Below are 20,415 nucleotides of genomic sequence, written 5' to 3' on the forward strand. Positions count from 1 at the left end.
TTCTTTTGATTTTCGAGCCGGCCAATCGCGCGCATATATTATCGAGGTATAAGCGGGCGGCCTTTTTGTCCCGCGCGAGCCGGCGACATTTTTTGCGTGCTTCATATGCGCGCGTTTTTCGATAAACAAAAGGGGTTTGGGCGCTACAAGTCGCAGCTCCCGAACAATCAAGACGGGAAGGGTTCGAGGCAAAAAAGGGCCGAGAGAGCGACGCGTACAAAGACGAATGAAACTCCGCCAGCGGAAACAATATGCCGGCTATTAATCCGGGCATAATTAAACAATAAAATGCCAAAATATGAAACAATAAACAATGGGGAGCGTCGGCTGAGACTAAGGCTGCGGCAAGGTAAGAGAAGCGGCGGCATAATCGAAAGGCGAGTGCGGGAAAGGCCGACGCGCGGCGAGACGTCGGGGCCCCTGTGTGTGTGTGCCAAGTTTCGCCAATAGGCGCATAAATATGCCATCGCGCTCTCCTCCTCCTCCAGCTCTTCGGCAGCGACAGCCGCAGCAGCAGCGCTGAGGCCCCGTAGCGTATGATATAGATTTATGTCGCGCAGCGAGCAAGAAAGAGCTACAGAAGAAGGATCGAAAAAAATCGGCGTATGGGAGAGGAGGAGAGGAGGACGAGAGTGATTTGTGAAGACGCTCTCGGAGCCTCGTAATCACGTGGGATCTCAGGTATAGAGAGGGAGACGTCGAGTCGACAAGGAAGGCAGCGGCAGCCTCCGAAGGTCGGTAAGCGGAGCAGGATGACTGCAGCGAGTCTTATTGTTATTACGGCGAGTGATGGGCGTCCGCGCTGCCTGGCTTGTTTATGCGTCCAGATTCGCGGAGCGGCGGCGGCCTTGAATGCTGCTGCTGAAAGGGGAATACGCGAGCCCTTGGGGTACATGAGCCGTTTCTGTCTTTCTCGTCGTCGCGTCTCCATACGTCCTCTGTCGAGACCAAGAGCGCTGTTCCCGCTCGTATAATCCACTTCCTCCCGTGCAGCCACTTCTTTGCGAATTGCCCTCTTCTTCTTCCTCCGCTTCTTCGTCGCGCGCGAGCTTCTTTCGGTTTTTCTTGCGCGGCGGACCCGGCTTTTTACCCGCTCGCGATCGCGGATTTTTTATTGTTTGGATTATGAGGCATTGTGCGGCGCGCGCGCGCGGAATAAAAAGCGATTGGCCTGACGCTTGTTGCCGCGGATTTTACGAGCTTTTTTTCCCGCGATGCGAGGACGCCATTAAATATAATTGTCTTTCGGCTTTGGTTATTGGGCCGCGCGACGATGTTGAGAAGATTTTCAGATATCCCGCCGGAGCTTTGGCGTATACATCAGGCTCCGTCCGATCGAATATGGTAAAAGAGTCGACGCGGCTCAAGCCGAGTACTCGACTCGTCCATATAGAGGCATTTCATTAATTACGCGCACTTACCGAGAACCGCAAGTACGTACTTTAAATGTTTCTTCTGCGGCGTGAATTGACTTCGAGGGAAGATGCTGCGCGCTGACGCCGAATAAGCGGAACTCGCAAAACGTGTTATCGATGCTGCGTCTATCGACGTTCTTTGTTCCGTCGCAAAAAATCCATCGACTCGGACTCGCCTGTGTCAACGCTTCCACGCCCGACATTCCCGAAAATCACTTGCTAATTGCTCGGAGCCCGACCCACATTCGGTATACTCCCCAAAAACAAACAGCCCATAATCATCTCATAACGCCTCGAACTCCAGGCGCGCGATGTTAATCGAAAGCTTATCGCCCGGGAGAGGGTGGACTGCTGCTGCAGTCGAGCCATTTGTCTGGCCGTCTATTAGTCAATAATAAGCTGCGAGACAGCGCCGGCGCCCCCGAGCTACGTAATTTATTCCCGTGAGCCGAGGCGCCCCGCCGCGGGCTGCCTGCGCTCCACCACGCCTCTCTCTCTCTCTCTCTCTCTCTCTCTCTCCGCGTGTGTGCCTCCGGCTTCTTTTCGAGGCTTTATAATGCTCGCGGAACGAAAGAGTCATAAGCACACGTTGCACCCCTCATTTTCGTGCCATCTTCCTTCCTTGCTCCGTCTTTTTCCGGAGCATGATTCCGAGCTTTTTCCAGGGGCTCCGAGTGTCTTTAAGCTTGAATAATGTATGCGGAAGCTCACTGCTGCGGGAGGGCTCTTATGAATGATTAGCGAGAATTTACGCTAGATTAGTGTTTGTTTGCTTTACCGATTTAAAATTCATTGGAAGCATTACGGCACAATTATTTAAGACGATGATGCAGCGGGCCGAGTCTCGAGTCTGCAGCCCGGAGCTGGCCGGCCTGGGCATTAGTAACGTATCGGTCCAAGATAGCCGGAATTAATTAGAGGTATCGCTGCTATCTGCGCTTGCGTCATTAGCGAACTGCATTCGGCCGCGCACGTGCTCGGCTCTCGCGTGCACAAGGGACTTTGCTTGACGGCCCTGGACAGGAAGAGTCGATTTGCTGGATCATATTGATATCCGTTTAGTAACTGGACTTGGTCGCTCGTTCGCGTGTACGACGACTAAACTGCCGCTGCTCAGATTCTGAAAAGCAGTAAAAAAATTATAAGCGTGTGCGGTGGTGATTCTGTTTTACGACCCGTTGTTGCGGTATGGGAATCGCCTCTGTACTGTTGCGGCAGCTCATATGGGAACGAAAAAATGGGAGATATAACTTTTTAATTTAAGTAGGTTTGCCGCCAAATTTATCGCCGTCTAATGCCTGGCTGGTTCGAGAAATCCACGCTTCATAATAATTAACAAATTAGATTGCGCTATCCGCATGTATCGCTCGGCCGCACCGGAACCATTCCACCTAATGTATGTAGATTTATGTCTGGGCGATAATTTCAGTCCAACGCTGTATATATATTCTCTAATTTTACCTGGTTTTTGGATTCTCGCATAACGAGCTATTACGTGAATTCACAGAATTCCTTCTAATCGCATTCATAATATCACGAGCCAAAATATGCCCGTTGTTATTATCTAATCTAATTTATATTAGCCGCGCGTTCGCTGTTAATTAAGCGCGGATTTACACACGATGAAACGATTGCATTCTGTTATCGTATAATTCCGCCATTGAATACATAACGATTACTTGCGATTCATTATGTTCGCCGGCGTTTTGTTAAATATTGAAGAAAAAAATTTGAATTTATCAAGTTTCCCGTTTCCTGTTGCTCGGCCGCCGCCGCGCGCAAACAAAAGCAAAGTAATCGTGCTTATAATAATAAGAGTAGAAAGTCACGAGGGCTGACGTAATAGTCGCCGGAGAAAGAGTCGTTATGTAATTTGAAATGGAAATTAGTGATTGTGTATAGTTGAATCATATTGTGGAAATTTTCGAGCCATTGTTCGACGATTCCTGTTTCTATAATTTCATTGAGGAAAAATGTAAAAAAAAGACGGAACGAAAATCAAAGTTGCGTCGTGCGTGACTCCATCTCCCATTGTCCCGATTTCGAGGTGTACTCGATGAATATTAAAATCTTCCATTCTCATTGAAAAATAGAGAATAACCATCATCGAAGTGTGCGTTGATTCAATAAAAGCTCCCGGGGCGTCAGAGCTCGCTGCAACATCGACATTGCCCATAGAGTACGGAGGACGCGCACATGCACTGCAGCAGCACACCTCGAGCGCGCGATTCATTGCCAGCAGCAACGAACGACTCTGCAGAGAGAGAGAGAGAGAGAGAGAGAGAGAGAGAGAGAGAGAGAGTCGCTTCGGACCTTGTAAATCTCTCGAGCTGCAGTCGGCAATACACATAAGCGCAGGCGGTAGGCCAGTAGCCGCATGTACGAGAGGGGAGTCCCGATTACCATAGACATGCCAGCGCGTTGATTATAAACATAATTAAAAACAACAGCGGCGCATCCCCGTCGTCGCGCGTGTTCGACTCTCTCGCTCGCGGCTGTATGGGTACACACTAAACGTACGCGGCAGCGCACACATAGGTACAAACGTATGCGAGCGAGTGTATATTGTGCGAGCACGGTATGGGTGTAGGGAAGAGAGGAGCGTCGGTCGTGGTGGCGCCCCCGTCGATGCCGGTGGTCCGGCACGTTTAGGTGGATTATCCTGCGAATCTACCGGGCCGACCGGCGATCGGGCCCAGTTTCCAATCGCGTATCGCCGCGTAATTAATTCCCGATCGGTATACCCGCCCGCGCTCGCCTATGTACGCGCGCCAGCTCGCTCTCTCTCCGCTCTTTCTCTTCTCTTTCTTGTTGCTTGCCTGCCTATACCATGCGACGACGATCCGCTGCTCGTTGCTTTATTTCTCTGGCTCGATTGGATCAAGCGCGTATATTATATTCACTCTTCAGCCGTGCGGACAAAGGGGATTTCTTCTTCATTAGCTTGCGGTTCATAGATCCGATTTTCTATACGCGTGGAGAGAGGACGACGTTAAAAATGCAGGGGCCGTGCGTGGTGCGCACATTATGAAATAAACATGAACCCAATTAAATTTGAATGAATATAATATAAAATAAAGCCCGAAGTTTGGAAAAAAGAAGGGGAAATTCGAGGCGAGCCTCGACGCTGGCCAAAACAAAGGCTCGTATGTTAATCCAGCTGCAAGACGTCGAGTCGTCGCGGCTTTATCAAAAAAAGGCGCGTTTCAAATTATAAATACCTGTGCGGCATACGCTCTACAGCAGCAGCAGCCCCTTAAAACGCGCAGAGGAGAAACCCCAATTTGGATTCTAACGAGCATAATATTTTAACTCGGGGCCCGTCTCTCTCGCTTTCTTCCTCTCTCTCTCTCTCTCTCTCTCTCTCTCTCTCTCTCTCTCTCTCTCTCTCTCTCGCGCGCGCGCATAAAGATCATTATCGGCCAAAGTCTCCGTGGAGAGAGCTCCTCGCGTATGGGTCTATACAGCAAAGTCTCTCCCCTGCGCGCATCTCTCCTTCTGTCTCCTGTCCCTTCAGTCCTTCTTTCTCTTTTCGAAATAAACCATGAAATCGTCCCCGGCCCGACAATTCCTCCTGGCCGTCGAGCCTCCGCTCCGCGCGCTGTGTACGAGGGGAGAGAGAAATACATTTCCGGAAATCGAAGATAATTTTTACGGACTTCAAGAGGGCTCTGTATTTGCGAGCGAGGAGCGAACAAAGGCTCGGCGAAAAATCAGCGAAAACTAATTACCCGCCCGGTGCAGGTATCGCTTAGCGGCAGCGACCCCCCTCTAATAAAAAGCATAAGGCCTAGTCGGAACACACCGGCGGGAATTCGCAAGGAGCGAATCCCAGCGATCGGATCAGCGGCGGCGCACTCTCCGCCCAGCGCGCGAGAAAAGGGCGAGCGCGAGAGGCCGGGCTTCCCTCGTTCACCTATGACCCTGCGCCGATCTCTTCACTCTTTCTCTCTCCTCTCTTCTCCGCCATATTCTCTCGCCTCCTCCTCCTCCGCGCGAGTCCTTCGCCGAGCTCACGTGCGCGCCGCCAAGCCTCCCTCTCCCCCGTATTTCGGTGGGCCCCGAGCTGCTGCCATCTTCTCACGTGATCTTTCTCGGTATCGCGAATACTATTAGCACGTACGCCGCGGCCGATTAGCCATCATTATTCCAGGCCAGGATGAGAGCCCGTTGGTAGCAGGCAGTCGCGCGCGGCGGCCCTCGTTAGCCGGATAATTTTTTTGAACGATCGGAGGGACTTGATACCGCGAAGAATTCAACTACGTACGCCCGGCGCTGCAGGGCTGGGCTCGCGTACGGCTTTACCCGGGACGGGCCAGCGGCAGCAGCTTTCGGCGATATAGGCGCAGCGGAGAATCGTAAAGTGGGCACTCGCGAGGCTTTAATCAGGAGTGCACAGTCGGGGAACAAATGTAGTTCACGCGCCGGGTCCCGCTCTCGTGTCTTTTCCTGGAACGATACGTCCTTGCGCGAGCGCGAGATGCGATATCCGCGGGGCCCGGAGAATCGGCCGTGCGAAATCAATCCCCCTCTGCCGTCGCCGCAATTTACGGCGCAGTCAGAGTTGACGTAAAAATGGCAATAAAATCCGCGCTGCCATCATCGAGCCCGAATTCGGTCGGTGGCGCCAGCGCGAACTGCAGCGCACACACGCACAGAGCCTCGAGGGGTCAGCAGCGCAATAAACATCCCGGGCCCCCTCGCGATTGGCCGCTGCAACAAGCTCTCGCGCGGCCGAAGATTGCCTTAATATAACCATAGCTCAGGCCTGCCATTATACGACGGTATATATTAACTCGCTCGCGACGCACAGGAAGCAGCCCATCGCGTGATTCATCCCGTCGTACGCGCGCATATCCTCGCGCGCGGGCCGCCCGCCCCCTCCGTCGCTTTACCACTCTATCAATTACCTCGGACGCTCTCTCACACACACTCTTACTCGCGAGAAAGAGAGAAAGAGATGATCTTGACGATGGGAACTCTTTTCGGTCTCTCTCTCTCTCTCTCTCTCTCTCTCTCTCTCTCTCTCTCTACGCGCCGGAGAAAACGAGTTAACTACCTCGGACGCGCGGCGAAGGGGCTATACGTATATCTACATTCTTCCCTGGTACACGTATCCGCTCGCGGGAGGAGTGCGTGCGCGCGGTAGGATAATAATTTGTATTCGCCGATATAAAAGGCCGAGAGGCTGTAAAACGATCGCTGCTGCAGCCGCTGCTGGCCCCTCGCCTCTCCGCCCTCTCCCTCTTCCTTCTCTTTCTCTCCGCGGCATTCGGCGACTCAGCTGCGTGTGCGTGTATAGCTATACGCACGAGAAGAGAGAAAATAAGAGTATCGGGGATTGTGTCGCGTGTGCGTTCGAGCATCCTCGCCTTACTACTTGCTCTCTAATTGAGGAGGCCTTATACGCGCGCGATATCTGCACACCCGCCGGCTTCTTGTGGGACTCTTTGGACTTTGGAAAAGGCCGATTTGCGCGTGCGCATTTTATTGTCACGGCTCCAGCAGGGCTTGTTCGGGGAATTAATTTTGACGTCGAGATCGACGCTGGCGATATTTAGCAAGTGCGCAGGCCTAGCGATGTGCCTGCCGGCCTTTGTCTTTCGCGGGGGGGATAAAAATTGGAAATGCAACTCGAAACAACGTCGCGGCATTGTTTTGCGCGCACGCAAAAAGCCATCTCAGTTCGATGAAGAATATTCCGGCAAAAAATTTACAACGGAATCGCCGCCAGATTTATGAGCTTTATCCATCATAAAATTCGAACGGCAATAAAATAAATTAAGCTCCCGACAACAAGGTTATATGCAGGCGTGCGAGCATTATCTTATGTGTATGTATTGAGCGTAGCTGACACAATGTCTAAACCAAAAGCAGAAGCGCGTATCTCTCGTCTGTCTTTGATTCTCGATTATGCGCGAGCAAGGGTACAGGCGCGGTCTTGTGTGGCCACGCGGACACGGGGTGGCGTTTTATGAGGAGATTTTTAATTTTAACCGTCGCGCGTCCCCGCATACGGCGTATAACTTTATCGAGCAACCCGATCTTCTCTCCTCGTCGATGTTTCTATTCTCGGTTTTATATTCGTTTTTATTGTCATCTCGCTTATCTGCCTGTCGGCGTGTAATGGTCGAAAATGCTGTTTCCCGCTTTTGGGAATCTCGACCGATACATGCCCGCGTATGCATGTATATTGTGCGCGATGCGTTCCCCCAATAATTTATGCAGCTCATGAATTTTATGATAATACCTCGCTTAAGAAGCTCGTTAATGAATAAAGTGGGCATAAAATAAAATGAGATAAGAGATATGCTTTTTTCTTCGAAGAATGAATATTTTTCGGGGTTTATATACATTTAACGAACGATCAGAATGTGAAGCGCGCGTGCTATAGGTATCAGCGCTTCAAAAATAACGCAGCCAATAAAGATTTTTATTGGGATGATAATTCTTGTAATACGCGTCGGCCGCTATCGCTATGGTACGGTAATAGGTATGAACGATAGTTTATATTAAATAAACGTTAAAAGCCTGCGTGCATAATAACTGTATTGATAACTCTCGACTTTAAACGATTCTCGCTATAGAAATTCAACATAGCGCGCGCGTGAAGTAAGGACACAATTATAAATTCTCATGTCGCCGCGTTGAAAATCGAGTTTACGACGAGCCCTATAAACGACAAGCAATGTAAGGAACAAAATCATTCGTGTAGCTGTGTACCCGGCCAGACGCCTACCCTAAAAGTTGTGATAGTAAACATGTTTATGATACTAGTCGAAGACATTCCTTCCCTGTCCCGGCGAAACATCCGTCCTCCCAGCAGTTCCCAGCAGTTCCCACTGGAACGGACGGCTCGTTTCACTTTCTTCTTCCTCCCGAATTTCAAGCGAAAGGGACACACAGTCGGCTGGTCCTGCAATAAATAAGCCTTTCCTGGGCGCGCGAAATTCACGAAAAGCGTCAGAAAAGAAATTAAAAAAATGCCACCCTCTTGTATTTTTAATAGAATCATTTTTTTGTTTAATTGGCTGCGGCCTCCCATTCCGAGGACGGGGCGCGAGAAGCGGCAGAGAAAGCCGTAGAGGGCGACGAGGAAGGAAGAAAAAAATCAACTGCGAGTCTCGAACCGGTGCAGGCGAAGCGAGAGAGAGAGAGAGAGAGAGAGAGAGACCGAGTCACCTTTATAGATTCGTAGAAAGTTGTAAATCAAACGTTAATGGGGCCCCGTGTCGAGCATAAAGAGCTTGAAACAACGACGCACAACGATAAAGATAGAGGTTTGGCTTTAAAGGATGTCATCCGGGAGGACTGCCGCGAGTGGGGCTACGACAGGGGAGAAGGTCAGGCTGCGCGAGCGACGGCAGAAGCGCAGCTAATATACCATACTCCGTAGCGCTATACCTGCCACTCTGGCCGTGAAATTTTATGACCGGCGTGTGCATACACACGCCAAACCGAGCGACACGCATTCTTGTGCACCGGCATTCCTCCCTTTGCTCTCCCTCATCTCGGCCACCTTCGAGCAAGGGAGGGGGATAGGAAAATTAGGCGCCCGCGGCGAGGGAAAGGCGCAAAGTATGTGCCCGTTTAAGTGAATTCCCGGGTAGCTGTAAAAAGGCAAGGAAAAAAATATGCCCGTCCTGCAGGCGCCGCCGTCACTCGGTTACCGTCGCTTTTTATGCCAGCGCCACCCCAGGCCAGTCTCTCTCTCTCTCTCTCTCTCTAGCTTCCGCTTTATCGCGGCGCATCGGAATATGATTAGCTCTCGATGCTTGTCGGACAGTTGTCGCGAGCCCTCACGTGTTTATGCGGTTTCCTCTTTACGAGCGCCCGTAAATTTTCGGATATTAGTCATAGGCTGCTGACCTTACATCATTACGCGAGCATTCTTGTGGTTCGGTCGATTTTTTTACTACCGGATGGTAAGCACAATATTTGGGCTCGTTTACGTGGAATGAGTCCATAAAGTAAAACGGGAACGAAATCTAAATACGGCCCGCAAAGTATTTCATAAATTACGCGCGCGCATAACGTGAAATATTCCGAAACGCCTGCAGTATATAAGAAGTAACTGTTGCGATGATCCGTTTATCCGCGAATATCTGAATACAAAAGCGCTTCTTTATATCTCCATGAATCATATTTTAAATCTGAAATCAGAAATGACTAAACTTTTAAGCTTTATAGCCTTATGAGTAACTCGGCTTAAAAATAAGATTGACGCACTCGCGCGGCCCTGTTATTCGAATATATCAGCTCGTGAAAAAATTAATGTTCTTTTCGCTGCATCGCTCTATATCATATATTATGACGCCGAAAACCAGTTTGGCTATATAAATTTAACGATAAACTTCACCAATAATCGAAGTATATCCGCGCGGCTCATGCATATCCAATCGACTTTTTTAATGAACACACGCACTTCGTGGCAAACGTTTTGAAATACCGCACACGTCCCCCTACCAAACAGCTCCCGCGTAAACAACGCGCCGAAGTGGCTATAGGCATATACAACGAAAAGCAGCTCGCATATTTTCGCGAATTTCCATTCGGCAGCGTCGAAATTTTAATGTACACAGGCTCGCGCTCGCACAAAACTCGCATTAACATTGTAATGCATTTGTTTTTCTTTTGCGTCGGTTGCGAGCTCGCGCAGTTTATTATGCCGCAGCGGCGCATGATCGACTCGCGCGCGCGCCTTGAGAGAGAGAGAGAGAGAGAGAGAGAGAGAATGTACGGAAATAATCCGGCGGCGCCCGGGCGCAAGATTGATCGACGGCCGGTTGTTTAAATAGACAGACGCGCGCTGTGTATTAACCGCACGACCGGAAGGAGCAACAGCACCGATCGCGGGTTTACAGCCGCGAGGCGTATATAATCCACAATGACGCGGGTATAACTGGCCCGCGGATTATGGACTGGCGGAAATACACGGCCGCGAGGTGTTTAGCAATTGCCGCCGCGACTGGTCGCACGCGAGCCACCAGTTTAGAAATTGCAGAGTGCATATTACGAAAAGCTGTTCGAGAGAAACAACAGAGAAATCCAGCAGGCAGGCAATTTAAATCTATTTCGATTTGGGTAAACCGGGGCATTGAGATTCTCGTAATTTTTGAAGGAGATAAACTGGCATGTTTGCGTCACGCGCACAGTACGGCATCTGTGAAATTTTTCGGTAGCAGCAGAAGCTGCGGCAGCGACTCCCCCTACTCTAATTCAAAACTCGCGCTCATCATAATATTTGGAATCTCTGGTCTACACATCGGTATACAGCCGGGCCGTGCGTCGTTCGTTATAAAGCTTGCGGTTCGTTGATTATTGTTTCTCCCGGCGTCTCGCTCGCACTTTCCCCATCCCGAGCCAGCGCAGTTTCGCGAGTCATTCGCTCAGGCCGTTAATGCGTGCAGTATTGAATTTTTATGCTCGAATAAAATAATTCGATCGACGCGGCGCGCTCTCGGCCCTTCTACGGCGAGGAAAAAAGGAGAAAACTTCGGCCGGCCGTAAAGTCGCTAATCGAGTGGGACAAGTAAATTAACGCAGATCGATGACTTCAGCTATCGAACGAAGCAGGCTAACAAAGAGGACATTAGTCAAGCGAGTGGCTCGTAAGACTTTACAAGGCATAAAAATCTTAACACGAGAAAATAAGGCTCGGTTTTACGAGTTCGCGCTGCGGCGGCCGCTCGCAGCTGCAGCAGATGAACGAGGTGAGGCTGCGTGCAAAAAAGCCGGAGAGCGCAGACTCGCTTATGATGCCGATCTCGGCTCGCTCGATTCGCTCCATAATAAAGCTAAGCGCGCGCGAGCGGCGATTTTTTCTTTCTTTTTGTGATCTCGTCTCGCGAGCTCGCGCGCGAGTTCCGTTTAGGGAATCTTGACGGGCGCTCGACGTATGGACGGATGCGAGAGGACGCGCAGGTTTTGTTCGATCGGCTGGCTGCAGACCATTAACGCTTCGCCACCTATGAATCGGCCTTGAAATCTTCATGAAAATTATGTAGTCTCGAAAATAATCGGCCAATTAATTCCGAACTCACGTGCACGAATTCGCCTGATCCCCCGCACGGCGCACGATTCCGAACGATCGCGAACATCCACCTCGGCGGCTGCTTCGTTAAAAATGACAGCGTAAAAAGAGGCGATGAGATTCTTCCTCCGCACGTGGTGCACCTCCATAACCTAAACGGGAGCTGCGCAGCGGGTACATACCTCGCCACCTGGATCCGCGATCTCTAGCGCGCGGCACGCGAGAATCGGTGGCCATTACACGCGCTAGAGCGACGCCGGCTATTATAAACACACGCCGATCGGCAGCTATACATACGGGGCATTCCGAGCGTTAATGAATTTAATGATGCGCGCACAGCTCGCGGCGGCGAGAGGAAAAAAAGATTTGTACCGCCTTCTCGCTTGTTCCTCCGCCGAGCAATTAGCCCATTTTTCTGCACCTACGACTTATCTATCCACCGCTCGCGAGGCAGCCGCGTTTTTCTCCTTGTGATGCTGCAGTGTCGTCGTCGTTTGGGACTTGACCGTATAGAGGAGGCGCAGGAATTTAACGGCGTCGTGGAAAATGATTTTCCGCGCAAGAGGCGCACAGCTGTTCTGTCCCCCTTTGATGTGGACTGACTGCGGCCGCGCGGCGGTTCTTCCTAGGAAAGAATGCCAATTTATTAAAGAAGCGCATTAATTACGCGCTCGATAAAGTGCCGCGCGGAGCAAGAAAATTAGCCGCTAATTAATGGTATTCTGGAAGGAATAAATTTTTATTATGGACGCGGGAAAATACTAGAAAGTTGCTCGATTTCCAGCAAAATAAAAGCGTAGAAAAAAGAAGCAGGCTAACTAAAGCGGTGCCAAATAAAGCGTGATAGAGCCCGTCATAACGCCTGATCGCACACGTCGCATAACGCTCGTCTCCGGTTTTTGCGGATTATTTTTACGCGCGGAGCCCGAGAGAGCTAAGTGCTCGCTCGACGACGAATATCGACTACCGACCGACAAAGCAAAGCAGCAAGGACGACGCTCGCATTCTCGCAGCTGCCTGCAGATGATCCGTTGCGACAACTAAGCTCAGTACGCGCGCGAGCATTTACAATTATGAACTATAAGGCAGTTCCCTCATTCGCCGAGCCGACTCAGGCATGAATTTCCGCGCAACAAGTTGCCCGGGATCGTCGTCGTCGTCGACCTACAAAGCCATCATGGGCCGGGCGCGCTGAAAGAGGCCCGTGCGTATAGCCCCGCGAAAATGGGTCTTGCCTCTCTGTCCCCCTCTCTCGCGCCGGGGCCCTTTAAACCGTTTACTCACGGCTCGGCGGATTTCTCAAAATATTTTGTCGCCCGGTTGTCCCCTTGTGTGTCGCGCCGGAGGTCCCCCCCGCCCTTCCTCTCACACCGGGATGATGCGCCCGGCTCGGCAATGCTTGCGGCGCGTCTCTCTGTTGTCGTGCGGCCGAGGAGGGGATGAAGCGTCGCGTAATTAGCGTGAAAATGCCGATGAATGGGCGACGATTTTTGCGAGACTCTCCTCGATATCGGAAGTGTATTGTGTCCTTCGAGAGGTGGATTTGCTGCCATTCGGTTTTATATATTCTTAAAATTGGAGGACATCTGCTGTAAATTGTTTATGAATGCCGAAAGAATCAGTTGGGAGCACACCCGTTGATTGGATAATCCGCAATTGTCGCATCCGTAGCCTACATGCAAATCGCGATCGGGATTTTTGCGCAGCCTCCCCACGTCTCCCGACTCGCGCGCACAAATTACAAGCGCCGGCATAACAGAATTCCGCGAAGCAAAAAAGTCCTTGGGGAGCTCAAAGAGCCAGAGCGCAGGAACAACAGCGGCTGCAGTAGCCCTTATCTCGAGAAATTTTTTCCCGGCGAGCTGCCCCCGGCTAATGTAGGCACTTGCCGGCGAGTTAATCAAGTTTTCACGGCCTCTCGCAGCGCGGGGCGCACGCGCTTCTTTATATTCATCGGGCTCGCTCGCTCGCTTACTCGGGCGCGCGAACTCCTTAATTATCGACGGAGGCGGAATATTTTGTGTGAAGCTACGTAAGCGCGTGCGCACAAAGAGCTGCAAGAAGCGCACGTACGGGTATACAGTGGCGCGAGATTCAGCATCGAGAATGAATAAACATTCTAAACTTGGTCCTCAGCGTCGTCGCCGTTGTCGTCGTCGTCGTCGTCGTCGTCGTCGTGCACACGACGCAGGAATGCAAATCCTCTGCAGGCTCGGAGGGAGGGTCGCATTTAAGAGACACACTCGCTCTGGCTGCAGATATACACACGCGCGAGTCACGCTCTCGCTCATTTTTATACGGCCCCGCCGCGTGGCTCCTCGTCTCTTTTTGCAGCAGCGTCCGGCTCGAACAATAATTATTGTCGAGAGCCGCAGAAAGAGAGAGAGACACACAGAGTATGAAACAAATGCACGGCGCGCGAAACACGAGCGTGTGGCGCTCTCGCGGCGGTGGCGGCGGCCGAGTGCAGCAGTGTGCGATGCGCCCGGACACAACACGTACACGCCGAGTCATGCCGATTGAAGCGACACGCCGCGTCATTACGATCCGCTAATTAATTGTGATTTATCGGCCCGAAAAACATACTACCTGTATAGCTGCACGGTCGGCTCTCGATGCAACAGAGAGACAGATTCGCGCGTGCGATAACGAGTTTTGATATGGAAGAGGATTTCCCCTCGTCGGCCTTCCTTCGATTGTCACCGCGGATGCTGCTCCTTCGTCGAGGTTGCGCTGCAAGCAAAAAAAGCATTAAAAAGATCGCCGCACTTCTGGGTATTCGAGAGAAAAAAAAACAAACGAGTACATGTACTTACGAGAAAAAAGCTGGAACACGGGGCTAAATCAAACGAGACAATCCGCGTGAATTCCGAAGCGCGAGAATTAATTCGAGGAGAGGCGTCGGGCGCAATCGATGCATTCTACGAGGATCGTTAAACGATTTAGCGACTTTTAAGTACACACGAGCGAGCGAGCCAAAGTTGTCCGGCTCTCTCAGTCCACTCGCGCGTCGGCACAATGAGAAAGGACGACGAAGCGAGCATAAAGAAGCACGGGCGGGAGAGGGAGAACTGCCGCGCACGAGTGTATCGCCCCGTGCTCGCTGCTGCACTGTTGAAGTTTGGCCAAAGGCCGAGTATAGCAGGGCTTTGATGGGCGACAGTCCAGCGCATTTGCATGTCGGAATTTCATTCGTATATCTTTATATGATGCGTGCTAAATATTTGAGTGCGTTGCACTTACCTTTGTAGATTTACTTGCGGCCTAAATTAAAAAAAAAAAACAACAACAACAACAACAAACATAATTCAAAGCGAAACCTCATTCCTCTCTTGTCAAGCGAAGCGACTGGACTGCGCGAATCGACATTTGATGCATATTGCAGCGGTGTAGCGGCGTCGCATGTTTACGTGCCTCGAACAATATTGAGCCCGAATCGCGCACAAATAACCCCATCGGACATTATTTGTCCACGCTCGCATCGGCGTTGCTCTATATTTACGCGAGGTAGTCGTCTGCTGCACTGCTACTGCCGCCGCTCAGCCTCGCAAACATACGCAAATGGAACTGGCCGAAAGCGAGCCAAAGCGTGCACGGGCGAGAGGATAAATCGCGTTCTTATTCAAAAATCCGCGCTTTCTGTCCAGAAGAAGCGGCGAAGGATAAATAACGAAGCGAGTCGGAGCCTCTTTTTGCGCGACGCCTCGGTGCCGAAAAGGTGCGAGCTTATAACTGCAGATGCCCGTGCGCGTGTGTTTGAAGGGCCGTTTATTAATTATTGATGCGCCGCTCGACTCGCCTCTGCATAAATCAGTCGCGTCGCCTCTCTCTCCCTTTCTCTTACCTCCTTGCTTTTGTTCCGAGGACGGCCGGCTGCGGATTTCGCGAGGAAATAAAGGAGGAGAGCACGCGGAGCGAGGACGATGCGCACGCACGATAATGCGAGACAAATCGAATGACGATTTAATACTCGGGCCGCATCGCAGGGGTGCGGCCTTAACGGCGAGTTTGCGCTTTTTAAATATTCATGAAGCGGTTATAATGCGCGATATCGAAAAAGAGTCGGAAGATTTTCGCGCCGAAGGGGGAGCGAAAAAAAAGTGAAACGCTGGCAGCGGGAAAAGCCGTGCGAGCGTGCGATGCTCATTAAGAATCGAGAAAAAACGATCTTGTCGCGCTAAAAAAGAGCAAATCGCCGGGCTGCAGCCTGCCGGCGTTTAGTTAGCTAGTGCCCGGAGGCGGTATCAGATGAGCGAGAGGCAGCAGCGGCCGTTGTTGCAAAAGAGGCGGAGGTGTTAATACAGAGGTCGAGCTAGCAGCGGCTCCACCAGTTTCATGCAATATGCGCATGTTTAACTGACCGGTGTGCGAGCAGCGGCGGCAGCTCTCTTTTGCCAACTTTCCCCGTCTTTCTCGTACACACGGCTCTGCAGCGAGTGGCTCCCTTTGGCTTATCCGCCCGTGTCCGCGCCGTTCGCGCGCTAAAGCCAACAGCCGGTGTACAACGAGAGCTGTGTCAGTTTAGACTGTGCATCGGGACTCGCTTTTATATAAAATTCACACCATCCTCGAAATATCAAAGGACCCGAGGGGCGTGCGGGTGTAGCTGTGAAATAGGACCTGTTACTCCGAAGAACGAAACGAGAGCGAAAGCGAAAGCGAGCGCTCTGGAATTGGGCCGGTTTTTCACGCGGCTCGAAAACAGCGGGTGCAAGTGCCTCCTCGAGCGAGTGGCCGAATTAATCATCTCCCCGGCACATGGGCTCGCTCGCTCTCGGTCTATCGAGCCAGCGGTGCACTGGTTAATTCGCAAAATCTACACGCGACTCCTGCCGGATTCCATTACTCGACTACACAAACCCCTGCGCTCCCTCTCACTCCGGCACTCGCGGCGATCAGCGCAGCGATTCGTCAGCTCACATATGCGCACTACTCGCGCGCGCGCACGTACAAATAGCCGAGTCGGGCGCATATGTGCGAGAGCTCGACGTCGGAGCTCCGGATTTGTATACTCTGCGGAGCCGCGCAGGTATGTGTGCGCAGTGCATGTGCGGAGCAGCAAGGTACAGTCGTACAGAGCGAGCGCGGGGGTGGCGCTCGCTCGGCCGACGTCGACGAAAGAGACAAAGACAGCGCGATGCACGTAGGGTGGATGTGTACACTGCGAGACACAGACGGCGAAAGCGTTTGGGTCAACTTTGTTTGCGGAGCGCGTTGCATGTTGTCCCCCGGGCAGATGCAGAGCTAGAGATAGGTACACCGAGCAGCTCGCTCCTTGATGCAAACTGCCCATTTGCAACTACAATCATCTCGACTTTGGCCTCTCTATACTCGTTTCGTTCGCACGCGAAGCGTGGATTGGGACGTCGAGTGGCTATCCACATAGCCGTGCAGCGCTTCGCTGACCCGGACAACGGCTGCGCGCGTTGCTGGCGATACGGAGAGCGAGAGGGGCGAAAACACGAGCGAAGGCCCGGCTCTCTGCGGACGGCTTTTACGCTCGCGTTTCGCGATTACTCCTATTTTCATCACACGAGGACGACTCGAGAAAAACGGCCGGGCGCAGGTAGCGGAATAACGCAAGGAGGAGAATCTGGGAGAGGAGATCGAAATTCTGCCGGCTGCACACACACGCGTACAACACACGGCGCGGCGGCGGCCTTTCTTTTTCCTCCTCGGACTCTCGCGAAGAGAGAGATAGAGAAGGCGGTGGCTGGATCTGCGGCTGCAGCAGCGGTGGCCTGCGGCGCGCGCGGTGCAGTGGCGGCATAATGATATATATCTCGGGTGCTAAACGGCCCATTGTTCGCGGCAGCCTCTGACGAATTTGTATATGTTTATAATGGCGTCGGTGTCTGCCGCCGGAGAGCGGCTCGTGTGCTCCGCAGCGCGTAAAGCGAAAATAACGAATCCAATCGGGGAGATATACGAATTGGTGGAATCCGCGGCGCTGCACAAGTGGGAGAGGGAGGAAGAAAGAGCTGGAACAGTTTGCACGCAGGAAGGAGCGTGGAGGCAACGATTATACTCTGATAACGGGCGGCGTGTGTTCTGTCAAAGCGTCTCTATCGCGCTCTCCCGCTTCTTTCTCACGTGGATGTGCGTCGAGGCCGCTGAAAATTGAAAACGCCGTAAACTTGCGGCGGCAAAAAATAATGACTCTCGAGCCGCGATTCTCGGCGACAGCGGGCTTCTCCTCGATCGCCATACCGAATCAATTAAACAATTACATACACGTGCATCGGCGAGTCGCGCGCGCGCACAACAAAAAGGGGCCTCGCGTATAAATCGTCGTCACGGCGCTCCTCCGTCCCCCGAGTTCGTTGTCTTGTCGCGCGGAATTGAATATCTCACGTCAGCGGCAGAGCCGGGGAGAGAAAGAGGGAGAGAGAGCGAGAGAGAATCGCCGCAGAAAGTTCTCGCGGGTAGTAATTGACGTGAGCGACGATCGAATATCTCTCGCTCTCCCGCGGAATCTCGCGGAATCTGGGGGCCCGAATGTGCCGCTGCCCCCCGTCTATTATTTTTAATCCCTCGGCGGCTACGTACTTCGCGCGTCCGCCGCGGTATCGTAGAGACATCGGTGAGAATAAAGGGGAGACGCGGCCGAAACGAATACGAGAGAGAGAGAGAGAGAGAGAAACAACTTTGAGGGAGGGAGGGAGCGAAGGATATGTTGAGTGTCGAACCCGGCGCGGATTTACGGGACGCTTTGTAAGACCGCCTTCCTCAATTCAGCAATATACGCGCGCACGTGTATTATGCCCGCAGCCGCTTCAAAGCTGCGTATCTCTCGTTTCGGCCGGTCCTGCCAGCGCACAGCCTTGACGTTCATTAACCCGGCAATCCTTCTCGGCTGGCCCGCCGATATTTTCTCGGGTCTTCCTTTCGGTTAAAAACGGATAATTCAAGGAGCGAGCGGCGTTTCCGCGTGCACATCTGCACCGTGCTCTGATTCTCTGCAATGTACCGCATTTCATAAATTGGACGATAATTAACCTTATTATCTCCCGGCGAAAGTAAAAAATGCCACTTCGCGCCGATACTTTCACCCGAATTTATTAATCTCCCGGCCGCTCCGCCGCGCGCACCAATTAACAAGACTCATGGCGACCGTAATAAGATTGGCATTTTACGCGGTTATCAAGATCCGGCGTGCCCTCGGCGTGCGTGCGCGACTCTGCGTACCGGGAAAAAATATCGGGCCTCAAAAATATTCGAAAAAAAGAGCGCACCGAAGCCGGCGAACGCGTGAAGGAATATTACATCGAAGCCATCGATTATAGGGAAGACCGTGCGCAGGAACGCGCGCGGCAAAGAGAGCGAAAATCGAGCAAAAAAGCTCCGCTGCAGCGCACGAGCGAGAGTGAGAGCTGCGCATTCGGTGCTGCTGCGGCAGAAGCCAGAAGCACATCGGATACAAATGGGCAAAACAGAGAGAGAGAGAGAGAGAGAGAGAGAGAGAGAGAGAGAGAGAGAGAGAGAGAGAGAGAGAGAGAGAAAGAGAGGAGCAGCTTCTCTCTGTGCGCGGTGCGGATGCCGCGGGCCCGGCCGGCCGGTTGCAGGTGGCGCGACCGCCGATAAATATGTCAGCGGCCCAACACCATTGCGGCACGTTCTCTCTCCTTCTCTCTCCTCTTTCTTCCCCGGGTCTCGGCCGAGCGTACGTTCCATATAGCGTCTCTCTTCCTTCGCCTGCTTCTCTATCTATCCCGGACTCACTCTCGTTTTCTTCTCGCGCGCAGGGCTTTATCTCTCTTTCTGCGTTTACACGCTATGGGCCGTTTTATGCATTTGAATATTATGCTAATGCCGATGGCCGCGCGAGCGAGCGTTTACAGCGCGATATAACGCGATTTCGCGCGGGATATCGGCTTATTCATTGTTATATAGAAACATCGTGCGCCGAGCTCCTCCTTTTGCATATTGCATACTCGCCCGAAGTGATATTATTGATCGGCCGAGACGCGGCATAAATAATCGAACAAAAGTGCATATCTGCGTTAAAAATCCGCAACTTTGTCTCTCGCGCAGGTATACGCAAATGCCGAGTATCCCGGAGGCGGTCTTCGAGGAAGCAAGAGAAAAAAGCTCACGCTCGCTTATGCGTTGTTGCAGAGGACAGGCTCTATCTGCCGGCGCATCTGTCATATCCCTAATGAGGAGGCGGCGTTATTATATGCCGGCTCGCTTTTTCCCGGCCATACGGCGGCGGCGGCTACCGTACACGACCAGCGCCGCGAGGTAGAAGAAGAAGAACGGCCTTTATGCTCGCGCGCGCGCGCTGGCACGATTGAGGGCCGCCGATTTAAAAGGCGCGGAACGAGGTGCCGAAAGATATATCGACTTTTTCGAGCCGGCCACGGGATTCTCCTTATTTTTTTCGCGCACGGCTGACCCTCGGCTTTCTTTTTGGGAGAAAGAGAGAGGGAGAGGGAGTAGCCGATATAATTTATGAAATTTATACGCGGGGCGGCGCTTATTACGTGCCCGTGCGGACGGCGAAATTATGAGATTATAAATGGACGATTAACGTCGTCCTTGTTTATACAGCATAAATTCCCGGATTAAGGCCCAATGGGCGGACTGTTTGCTCGGCCTTTTCATTTGCCGCCGGCTTCTGTATAATATTTTCTTCCGTGTATAATTGAGTTACATTCCCGCTGGTGAGGGAGCAGCCTTTTTTCGACGTACACATCTGACTTGGCGACAGAGTTTCGCGAAAAATTTAATTGCTCGGCGATTATACTCCTATTTCGCGTAGTACACCGTCCAAAGAAAATTGCTATCTCAATTCCAATAATTTCTATGTGCGCGTCGCGGCTCGAAGTTACGCTCTCTCTCTCTCTCTCTCTCTCTCTCTCTCTCTCTCTCTCTCTCTCTCTCTCTCTCTCTCTCTCTCACACACACACACACACACACACACTAATCCAACAAGACTCCATTAGCGTGCAGTCGCGCATTGAA

The 20,415-nt window shown here is 52.0% G+C and overlaps 1 protein-coding gene across 5 annotated transcripts in view; it reads right to left on the reverse strand.

Moving 5' to 3' along the window:
• LOC100116939 (homeotic protein spalt-major) overlaps positions 1 to 14,726 on the reverse strand; it is an 81,940-nt gene extending 67,214 nt beyond the window's left edge. For all 5 annotated transcript variants that reach the window (XM_016982332.3, XM_016982331.3, XM_031922899.2 and 2 more), the window contains exon 1: positions 14,038 to 14,726. In XM_016982332.3, the coding sequence (XP_016837821.1) occupies positions 14,038 to 14,200 (163 nt within the window). In that variant the 5' untranslated portion in view covers positions 14,201 to 14,726. The remainder of the gene's footprint in view (positions 1 to 14,037) is intronic.
• Between the last annotated feature and the right edge of the window lie 5,689 nt (positions 14,727 to 20,415).

This window comes from Nasonia vitripennis, chromosome 2 (assembly GCF_009193385.2).
Source record: "Nasonia vitripennis strain AsymCx chromosome 2, Nvit_psr_1.1, whole genome shotgun sequence".
Classification (NCBI taxonomy): domain Eukaryota; kingdom Metazoa; phylum Arthropoda; class Insecta; order Hymenoptera; family Pteromalidae; genus Nasonia; species Nasonia vitripennis.